Source organism: Kogia breviceps, chromosome 13 (assembly GCF_026419965.1).
Source record: "Kogia breviceps isolate mKogBre1 chromosome 13, mKogBre1 haplotype 1, whole genome shotgun sequence".
NCBI lineage: Eukaryota > Metazoa > Chordata > Mammalia > Artiodactyla > Physeteridae > Kogia > Kogia breviceps.
In genome coordinates this window covers 72828794-72840292 of record NC_081322.1, presented here as the reverse complement: position 1 = coordinate 72840292, position 11499 = coordinate 72828794, and the positions used below count along the sequence as shown (strand labels likewise).

General features: G+C 39.2%; 1 protein-coding gene across 5 annotated transcripts in view; it reads left to right on the top strand.

Annotated features, from left to right (window-relative positions):
• The first annotated feature begins 549 nt into the window (after positions 1–549).
• The window catches only part of SHPRH (SNF2 histone linker PHD RING helicase), an 86114-nt gene continuing 75164 nt past the window's right edge, over positions 550–11499 (top strand). Inside the window, exons 1-3 of one of the 5 annotated variants that reach the window (XM_067010973.1) lie at positions 642–856; positions 10369–10621; positions 10857–11032. In XM_067010973.1, the coding sequence (XP_066867074.1) occupies positions 10952–11032 (81 nt within the window). In that variant the 5' untranslated portion in view covers positions 642–856; positions 10369–10621; positions 10857–10951. Of the gene's footprint in view, positions 857–883; positions 1263–10368; positions 11033–11499 lie in introns of those variants that run through there. The other 4 variants (XM_067010972.1, XM_059035989.2, XM_067010970.1 and 1 more) reach the window with 4 other exon arrangements.

Below are 11499 nucleotides of genomic sequence, written 5' to 3'. Positions count from 1 at the left end.
GAGTCCTTATTAGGTACTCAATCATTGAGTGCCCCATGTTCCTGAGGGTTATTTTTCAGGCTCTTGGCCCTGAAGCCTCTCAATTATGCCAGTTATCTAGGCATAAGCCTACCTCCAAGAAAAGCGGCTACCACTCAGTGAAGAGAAGGAAAAAGACTAAGATATTGGACGGCCAGCTTCAGCACAATACGTGTAGTTTTTTCCTCATCTTAAAATATTTACTCACATCTCCCTGGAAAGTCTTTTAAAATCACTTTTCTGAGGGAGATAAGCTTCATCCGTAAGTAATTAGTGGCTGCTTTCTGGAAACAATTTAAAAGGTGCATTTGCGGAATTCTCTTCTGTCTTTTTACTAAAGCCACAACTCTTACATCTATCACTCGCTTCAAACTGGTCTCATTCCCTTCCGCAGGTAGCCTCGCCCCTTCAGCCGGGAGCCCCGCTCACTTCTAAATCCGCTTAGAGCCCCGCCTCCTCCTTAGAGGTTCCAGCCAATCCTGTATTCTCCTATGTCTTGGTGTCGAGCTATCGCGAGACTTAACCGTGTCTTTCGAGAGTCTCTAACCGTGTGGACTTGCGCAGGAGACACTCATGAAGCCACTGCCGAGCAAAGGGGGCGGGGCGCTCTTACGTGCGCGTTCACCTTGACCCCACGCTCCAGCGCACGCCCGGCACCTAGGAGCTGTGGTTTCTGGGCCCCCCCCAGGAACCGCAACACACACCAGCCTAAATCGCGCGTGCCCACCTCAGGCGGATGTTCTCTGGGTGGTGAGTGCGTGCCCGGGACCTGCGGGGGCATTAGAGGGCCCCGGCCCTTGATGCAGAAAGGCTCTAGGGGCTTGGAGAACGAGTCTAGGTAGGCGCTTGGGTGATGGAGGGTCAGGGGTCAGAGGTCGGGGACGGAAGGCGTCTCTGCCTAGAGACGGAGGTCCCAGGAAGGGAGGACTCTTGTTCTGGAGTCCGGGAAACTAAAAGGCTGAGAGGGAGCCGCAGCGCGAGTCCCCCCGACCCTTCCCCATCCCAGACGTGTGGGCCCGTGGACCGCCGCGGCTTTCTCGGGACGAGGTGGGGCCGTGGGAACGGAGGCTGTACTTCTCCCCGGGAGCTGGGGCCTGCATTGTCTTGTTCGAGCGCCCCGGGAGCTGTGATCGCGCTCCTCCGCCTCGCGGCAGCTTGTTTACCCGGCCTACTGGGAGCGATCGGCGCTGACAGCCCTCCTCAGACTCCTCGAACCGCTTTTGAGTCTTTCGGAAGAAAACTGAGTGGGTATCACCATTCGCCGCAGATATGCCCCTGGAGACTTGGAACTGGGCAGCTGCCTAGCTTCTTGGTGGGCGGGGTTGTAATGTAGTAAAGGGGAGGCCGAGGCCAAGTTAGTCTGAAAGTTCTCAGTTGCCTCTGGAGTCGTATTAATTACATTCGCATTCAAAACCACCAGTGCACGTTGTACACTTTGACTCCGTGGTAGTTGCTAGTTTCCAAAACCAAGATGTGTTTTCTGATGATTGACGGTCACTGTCAGATAAGCAGTATTATTAAATAATGACCATTAAGCTTGTGTCTTTTTTCTAAGTGACTTGACATTAGCCATGAGATAAAAAATCCTAGATGTTTGGTGTTTTCCTACTTGTGTGTAAATTAACTTGTGGCTTTAACGGAACAAAAAAATAATAATTTTAAAGTCATTAAAGCTATTTTTTTACTATTCGGTTGGGTGATAGCAAGAATGATGAAACTCCCATGAATTGAAATGATCCATAATATCTGTACTGTCACCAAAAAGACTAGTTGATTTATGATCAGTAATCATGCTGGAAGCAGTGTGGTAGTGAACAGTTGTGGGATAAGTGTTCCTGTACTGCAAAAGCTGGCACTTCCTGGAGTTTACAGGTTCAATTAGCCAATAAGCTGGCAGTTGAGAATAAAATAGTTTAGTTTTGAAGGATGCTATATATATGTATATATATACTCTTCTTGTCCAGCCTAAAGAACTGTACTTACAGGATTATTAAAACAAATATTTTATTAAGAGTTCAGGCCAGAAAGATTTGGGGGAAACAATCTGCTGGTGAAAAATCTTATGAGGGCATTTTCTAAGTATCTGTGACTAACATATGTTCTAGAGTTCAGTAAATGAAAATACTCTCAGCCTACTGGGATTATCACTACAGAAGAAGATTGTGGTAATGCTAGGTCACTGAGAACTTTTCAGTTATCAGTCGTGATTGGGCTTCACTTGCATAATGCTTACCTTGGACAACAATATCTCAAATGTATATACTCTTTGTTCCCCTAATAGCCTAAACCCAGGCCTACCATGGATTTGTGGTAATTCAGGATTGGTATGTGTCTTTTAATGAAGAGCTAATAATTTGGAGAGGAAAGAACCTGAATAAGTTTAATTGATATCCATTTGTTGTATTGTCTTAGTAACTTAACATTTTATGTTTACTCTTCCAGCAATCTATTTTTGTTTTCTGTTAAAGATACAGGTCAGTCAGTTTTCTCTGTCTCATTCTGGGCCAGAAATAGTAAGGAGTAGTTTCACACTACCTATAGTCTTTTAGGATATGGTTAAGAGAGCTTTTTCCAGAAAGAAATATGAGTAAAGTACTATACTAGGTGCTTAAAAAGAGAGAGGGTATTCAGGGAATTAGAGATCTTTGGTTCGCGCTACTTTGTATATCATTTCCATCCTGACACTGACCTGGCATTGGGAGTACAATGCTGAATAGGATACTGTTCCTGCCCAGCTTTCAAGTAGTTCAAAGTCAAACAGTTAAGAACACGGTAGCAGTTGGGATCAAGGAGGAGAGGCCCTTAACTCAGCATACGTGGTCATGGAAGGTTTTGTGTGGAGATTAGGACAGCGGTAGGCAGAAAAGCATGAAAGGACATTTCAAGCAAAAGGCTTTTTACATCTAAGTGAGGGACAGTAAAAATGTGGTCCATATAGAAAACTGCATATAATCATGTTATACCCAAACACTGATATTTAAGGGGGAGGAAGAAGAAGCAGAATCATCAAAGATGAGATTCATCTGGTATGAGGAAAACAAGGAGGATTTAGAATTGGAATATGATTAGAGATATATGGAATTTTACCAGTACTTGACCTATTAGCCACCAGTTAACATTATGGTTATAAGTAGCTTTGATCAAATATTATCTTCTTTGGTTCAAGAGTTATCCCTAGATAGAGATCTGCTAGAAAAAGAGTCATCCAAAACAGGATGGTGGGGTGGAGGGAAGGCAGATTATGAATGTTTGCTCAGTAGAGAACTGAACAAAACAAGAGCCTTGCTAGAAATCCTGGTCTTTATTTTTCTTCAACTTATCATTATAATTGACAAATACTTCTATAATATTAGAAGAATCAGATTGGAAGCAAACATCTGAAAGAATGTGCAAATTATAGTGGTATATATCACTTAAAAGATAATGGATGAGCCTTACCAGAGAAAAGAACAGAGAGTTGAAGGAATGTGTTCTGATTCAATAATATCTCTATTACAAGACTATTGTAAGAGAAAGAGCACATATTAACCTCTCTTCACAATTGATTGGCTCAAAATGGTCATGGATTACTAGAGATGCAGCACCAGTTGAGCAGACATTTCCCATCTGTACTATATTTTGGAAAGAAAGAAGTGGATTTTAGTAAGCAGCTGGCTAACAATAACGAGGTTTCTCAAACTTGGCTGCATGCTGGAATCACCTAGGGAGCCTAAAAAATAATGGAGGTAGTGCCTGGGCCCTGCCCCAGAGATTATAATTTAATTGGCTGGGGTAGTACCAGGCATCAGGATTTTTAAAATCTCCTCCAGGTGATTCTAATATGTCAAATTTGAAGCACACTGATCTATATTCCCCCATCCTGCCACTTTAAAGTTTGGTTATTGCAAAATATAGTTTATAGTGTTCTCAGGGTGATGATAAAAGCAACTACCACTTACTGAATATATGCTAAATTTCTGTTGCTGTGCTCTTGTACATACACAGAGGCTAGATAATTTGTACGTGCCAAGGCTAGAATTAGAATCTATTGATAGGACTTCAAAGCCCACATTCTCTCCTGTAAACCAGATTGCTTTGCAGATGTGAGACACTTTAGCCACTTGCTTTGGGGGCTTTTAGAGTTAATAATTCCATAACTACCATATTACTAGTATTACTGTGATTGGTGTGATAGATTGTGTAACTGGCCCAGTTCCCTCCCCATCCCCTACCTCATATCCACGCTCTTTGCCATGAGCGGTTCCACCCATAAAGAAGTGTAATATATGTCCCCACCTCTTGACTTTGAGTCCATCCATGTGACTTGCTTTGGCCCGTGGAACCTTAGTTGTTTTACCCTGACCAAATACAGAAAAATACTTGTTTGGTTGGATTTGTACTCTTACACCTCAGTCACTGCCATAAGAACATTCCTGGGTTGTTGTTTTTTCTGGTCCCAGGAGAAGGATGAGGACCACATTAAGCAGAGCCAAGCTGCTTCTCCCGAAACCTAGCCTAGATCAGCCAACCCTCAGCTAACCTGCAGATCTGTGAGAATAAATGATTGCTGTCTCAAGGCAGAGCTTTGGATGACGCGTTATACAGCATATTTATGACAGTAGCTAACTGATAAACTGGTATAGCCTAACTTCAGCAGAGTGACCCAATTCCAGTATTCCAACCTGTGCTCTGAGGAGAACTGGACACAGATAAGCACTTAGGTTATTAAGGCCTTTCTGTATTATTCTGATCTCTTATCCAAGATAATAGAGGCAATAGGATGCTTGAAAAGTAGTTAACTATAGTCAGAGATAGATCACCACCTGCATATTCATAAACCAAGCACTGGTTGAGGGAGTGAAATTCTCATGATCGACTTAGACCAGCAATGTTTGATAGACATTTGCAGTTATGAGTGTTCTATATATTTACACTGTCCAGTACAGTAGCCACTAGTCACATATGGCTTTTGAGCTCTTGAAGTGTGGTTAGTGAGAATGAAGAGCTGAGTTCAAATCTTTTTTTAACTTAAAGTTAAATAGCCACAGGAAGCTAGTGGCATCCTTATTGGACTCCACAACTTCCTTGAGACTACGGAGGAAACCACTCTTCTTTTAAGTCACAAGGCCAGCGTGTTCCTAAGTAAGAGAAAGGTTCTGTCAACACGGAAATGAGGTAGACCTTAGGTAGATAAGTAATATTATTTGTTTCTTTTATGGTTATTGTTCTATTCAGGTCTTCTATTTATTGGACCAGTTTTATTCATTACATTTTGCTAGTAAATTACACATTTTATCTAGATTTTTCAAGTTTATTAGAATAAAGCTATTCTTAATATTCTCTTACAGTTTTTAAATCACTTCTGCACCTATTTTTTGTCTTTGCTTTTTAAATTATTTATTTATTTATTTATTTTTGGCTGCGTTGGGTCTTCCTTGCAGCGCGTTGGCTTTCTCTAGTTGCAGCGAGCGGGGGCTACTCTTCCTTGTGGTGCGCAGGCTTCTCATTACCGTGGCTTCTCTTGCTGCGGAGCACAGGCTAGGCTCACGGGCTCTAGGCGCGCGGTAGAGCAGCAACTTCAGTAGTTGTGGCTCGTGGGCTCTAGAGCGCAGGCTCAGTAGTTGTGGCTCACGGGCTTAGTTGCTCTGAGGCATGTGGGATCTTCCTGGGTCAGGAATCGAACCCGTGTCCCCTGCATTGGCAGGCGGATTCTAAACCACTGCACCACCAGGGAAGTCCTGCTTTTTAAATTAGTTTTATTAAGGTAAATTACATGCAATAAAATTAACAATTTTACATATACAATTTGATGAATTTTGACAAATGTGTACAATTATGTGATCACCAGTAGAACATTGCTGTTACCCCAAAGGTTTCTCTTCTGCTTCTTTGCTGTCAGTCACCTCTTACCACTTCCTGGTCCCTGGTAACCACTAATCGGCTTTCTATCACTAGATTTTTACTTTTTCTAGAATTTCATATAAATGGAATCATATACTATGTAGTCTTTCACTTCTGGCTTCTTTCACTTAGTATAATGTGTTAAAAATTCATCCATGTTGTTATATGTATCAATAGTTTATCATGAGTAGTATTCCATTTGTTTACCCATTCATCAGGTGATGGACATTTGGGTTGTTTCCAGTTGTAGGCTTTTATTAATAAAACTGCTATTAACAAATTCAAGTTTAAGTCTTTCTTATGATTCTGTGTTTTTACTTCTCTTAGGTAAATGCCTATGAGTGGGATTAATAGGCTGTGCAGAAAATATATATTCAATTTTGTAAGAAATTGACAGACTTTTCCTGTTGGAATGCTGGAGAGTTCAGTTCTAGTTCTTCTACATCCTCAGTCTTTTAAATTTTAATCATTCTACTGGATATGTAGTTTCTTATTGTGGTTTATGGGTTGAATTTGAAATGCCTTAATGACTGATGATGGTGAAGATGTTTTCATGTGCTTACAGTATTTGCAACATATAGATCCTCTTTGGTGAAACGACTGTTCAGAATTTATGTCCATTTTTTTAATAAGGTGGTTTTTCTTACTACTGATTTGCAAGAGTTGTTTATATATTCCACATAGAAATCTTTCATCAGGTATTTGTTTTACTAATATTGTTTCCCATCCACAGCTTCCCCTGTCATTTTCATAACAATATCTTTTGAAGAGCCAAAGTATTTAATTTCATTAAAGCCTAATTTATCATTTTCTTATAGTCTCTGCTTCTTGTGTCCTATTTAAATTTTTTTTTTTTTTGGCCTAATCCACTGTCACTTAGATTTTCTCTTCAGTTTTCTTCCAGAAGTCTTACAGTTTTATCTTTTATATTTCAGTTTATGATGCATTTCAAGTTAGTTTTTATGTGTGTGGGGAGGTAAAAATCAAGGTTCTTTTTTTTTGCATAGAGATACCTATTAAAAGGGATATTCTTTCCCCATTAATTGCCTTTGAATTTCTTTCAAAAATCAATTGACCATGCTATGTGGGTCTATTACAGGACACTTTTATTTTGTTCTATTGGTCTATATGTCTATCTTTACATCATTACCACACTGTTTTGATTACTGTCAGTGTACGTCCTGGAGTCATTGTTAAATCTTTCAACTTTACTCTTCTTTTTCAAAATTATTTTGACTCTTCTAGTTCTTGGGAATCAGCTTGTCAGTTTCTACCAAAAAAAAAAAAAAAAAAAAAGCCTGTTAGGATTTCGAATGGGATTACTTTGACTCTGTAGATCAATATTGAGGAATTGACATTTTGGCATCTTGAGTCTTTCAGTCCATAAACATAGTACATAGTATGTATATCTCTATGATTATACTACTAGGCTATTTTTTCTCTTTTTATGTAGACTTGACAATTCTCAGAATAAAAAAATTTTTAAGTTATCTTTTAAAGAACTGTAAAAACAAGAGAAAAAGACATATTTATGCACATATTTTTCATTCACAATGCTTTTTATTCCATTGTGTAGGTCCAAATTTCCATCTAATATCATTTTCCTTCGTGAGGACTTCCTTTAACATTTCTTGTAAATGTGGGTCTGCAAGTGAATTCTCTTGGCTTTTGTCATTTTTTTCACCTTCATTTCTTTAAAGATACAGTCAGCCCTCCATGTCTGCAGATTCTGCATCCACAGATTCAGCCAACTGTGGATCGAAAATATCCAGTGATATAATTTGCTTTCCTAAAATTGTCAGTTTTTTTAATAGCCACCTTTTTGTGTTATGACTTCCTGATTGTTTCATGGAAACAATATGTTACTCCCTGAGGATGTAATGATGTTGACTGTTTTATAAAGTTCTTATTCAGATTGTTCCATCTGTTTGGGTGAAAGTTTCTTTGTTCATTTATTCTCCTCTTGGAGATCCCTTCATGTTTGTTGATTGTGAGCTCATCTTTGAGGTTCAGATTCCCCGCTTTATCTTTCATTGTCTCTGCTTGTACAGTTTGCTTAAGGTGAGGCTCAGAAGCAGATGTAAAGCTTGTTTTCTGTTGTATCCAGTGAGGATGGGAGATTGGTGAGAGCTCCATATAGGCAGAGGCCATTGTCATCTGCCTTTTTTTTCTTTAGTCAGTGGCAAAGGACATCTTTCCAGTTTAGGCACCACTCTCAACAGAAAATAGATACCCCCATCATAGCTACCTTGCCTTTGGGAGAAATAGGGCAGGTAAGGGCCTGTGGGTTCCCGCTTTATTGTTCCACTATTATCTATGCTGTAGCCCTGGACTCAACTTTGGGTTCCACTACCAGGTCCCCCACCATTAAGCATGGCAGCCCTCTTGATGATACTCCCATCTTTTGTGCTAATACATTCACGCTGTCACTCAGCTTTCCAGTCTGATTCCCTCTATATCATTCTTTAGGAATACCTCAAAGTTTCTGGTCAGCTGAGATTTCCCCTTGTTTTGTATTACCTTAAACAGGGCTAGATTTGGAGCAGAGTAATTAAGGATGGGGAGTTAGTGGAGGTAGAGGTATGTAGACTGCTCTGTGTGCTCAGTTTGTCGTCAAGAAACCAAAACACAGCTTATCGTCTGTATTGAATTAAAGACCATGGTTTGATCTATACTTCTTTTATATCTTCTCCTCAAATACAGCATGGTGTCGAACACTTACTGGGGACTCAGCGAATACCTGACTGGATTTTATTTAAAAATGGAATTATGGAGAATATTTCTTTTTTTTGTTTTTCTATATATGTTATATATATATTTTTAACATCTTTATTGGAGTATAATTGCTTTACCATTGTGTGTTAGTTTCTGCTGTATAACAAAGTGAATCAGCTATACATATACATATATCCCCTATCCTCTCCCTCTTGCGTCTCCCTCCCATCCTCCCTATCCCACCCCTCAAGGTGGTCACAAAGCACCGAGCTGATCTCCCTGTGCTATGCGGCTGCTTCCCACTAGCTATCTATTTTACATTTGGTAGTGTATATATGTCAATGCTACTCTCTCACTTCATCCTAGCTTACCCTTCCCCCTCCCCGTGTCCTCAAGTCCATTCTCTATGTCTGTGTCTTTATTCCTGTCCTGCCCCTAGGTTCTTCAGAACCATTTTTTTTTAGATTCCATATATATGTTTTAGCATATGGTATTTGTTTTTCTCTTTCTGACTTAACTTCACTCTGTATGAAAGACTCTGGGTCCATCCACCTCACTACAAATAACTCAGTTGCATTTCTTTTTATGGCTGAGTAATATTCCATTGTATATATGTGCCACATCTTTTTCATCCATTCATCTGTTGATGGACACCTAGGTTGCTTCCATGTCCTGGCTATTGTAAATAGAGCTGCAGTGAACATTGTGGTACATGACTCTTTTTGAATTATGGTTTTCTCAGGGTATATGCCCAGTAGTGGGATTGCTAGGTTGTATGGTACTTCTATTCTTAGTTTTTTAAGGAACCTCCATACTGTTCTCCATAGTGGCTGTATCAATAATTTACATTCCCACTAACAGTGCAAGAGGGTTCCCTTTTCTGAGAATATTTCTTAAACTGCACTTGAAGCCAAATTTTGTTTATACATCCTTTTTTTATTTTTCCCCAGCTACATGGTTGGAATAAATTGGAATAGGCACCAACCATCATTATGACTTTGTGATTTAACTTCTCTGAGATGTTTTATGCTACGTATAGGAATTGGCTGTTATTTTGGGAAACGTAGTTTAGGGCCTACCTTATATAGGCTGCTTTTAGTCCAGTTTCCTCTTTTGAGTTGACAGAGCTTTGTTTTCTTTTTTCCCTATATTTTAAAATTTTCTTCCTTTATTGTCTCTGCCTTATTTCCCCTGGTTGCCATCACCACCTTATTTCTTGCCCAGCTATCTATGCTGATTCACAAAAAGAAATACATTTCTGTTTTCATCTTCCTCTTTTGAAAAAGAAGATATATTTTTAGGGATTTTTAAGTTATGTAAGAGTCAAGTGAAGTTTTGTTAACTCTTTGGGATTATAAAACAAAATTGAAATTCTGTGGTGATGATATGAATCTAAATTTTACTAAAAGTTTTCAAATAAGCATTTCCAGGATATCTGAGAGATTTACCTTACTATCATGCTGCTCATTAAATGTATTTTTAGAATTTATTTTATTTTAAACAACAAATTATCTATATTAAATTTATCTGTAAAAGACCAATAAGACCATTAGAATTTATATGATGCATGAGATTATAGTCATTGTGTTCCAAAGCTGTATTTGACTTATTAAAAAAATTATCCATTCCTTTGTGTGTCTCTGAAGATTTCGTATTATGTGTGGGATTATTTTTCTATGCTGAATTTTCTCATCTGGGAGTATTTTAATACTAAAATCCTCTCTTGGAATGCCTACTGTTGCGTTTGTCTTCTAGACTTCATATTTACCAAGATAACTTGAAAATGAGCAGCCGACGGAAACGTGCTCCTCCAGTGAGGGTAGATGAGGAAAAGCAACAGCAGCTTCGTTGGAATATGCATGAGGACAGAAGGAATGAACCTCTCACCTTAACTGATGACGAGCAGTCCTGCCCAGGTTTGGACTCCTCTTCTGCTCACTGCGTCATCCTAGATGATAGTCTAAAGGAAGAAGTGGCTCACAAAGATAAGAAGAGGTGTTCAGAAGTGGTGAGCGTCTCAAAATCAGTTGAAGAAGAGACTAGTGGTATTTTTTCCCCTTTGTCTCTAAAGCTGAATATTGTGATTTCTCCCTATCACTTTGATAATTCTTGGAAAGCATTTCTAGGGGAATTAACTCTTCGGCTTCTTCCTGAACAAAGTTTAATTGAAAATTTTTCTGAAAGGAGTTTTACACTGATGAGTTCAGAGTCGAGTTATCAGTTTGTGATCTATGTTCATTCAGAATGCGAAGATGTAGAGAAAAAAGAAAGAGGGCTCAATGAGCCAATCAGTATTTGTGACAAAGGTATTCAAGTGGAATCATCCTTCAGTGGTGAAATGTTAGAAGATTTGGGGTGGCTGCAAAAGAAGAAAAGAATAAAACTTTACCAAAAACCAGAAGGAAATCACATTATCAAGGTATGCAATTTCTGTAGTGTCTTTTAAGGTTCTTCTGCATCAGACAGCCCATTTTGAAATTAACTTAGAAGGAAGGTCTGGAAAGCCAGCAATAAGCCTCTCATTATTAAGTGTCAGAGTATACTTTATTTGGGACATTCAATAACTATAAAAAATGTATATTATAGCTAATCATTTTCAGGCTGTTCTTTTTTCAGGATCTTCCTGATTCGCCCTTTCCAGTTCTACTCTCAGTGACTTGTTTTGGTCCTCATTATCTCTTTCTCTTCCTGTAGCAATCCTTTAATTATTGCCTTTTCAACTCCTTCATTTCCTTTGTCTCTGGGCTGGTATGATATGAATACAAATGGAATTCTAGCCTATTTACTGCCTCTAGAATTAATGATAATTTGGCATATAAGTCTCTCCTTTGATAGGCTTTTGTCTCCTTCTCCAGCCTCAACTCTTAATCACTGTGCTTTTTAGTT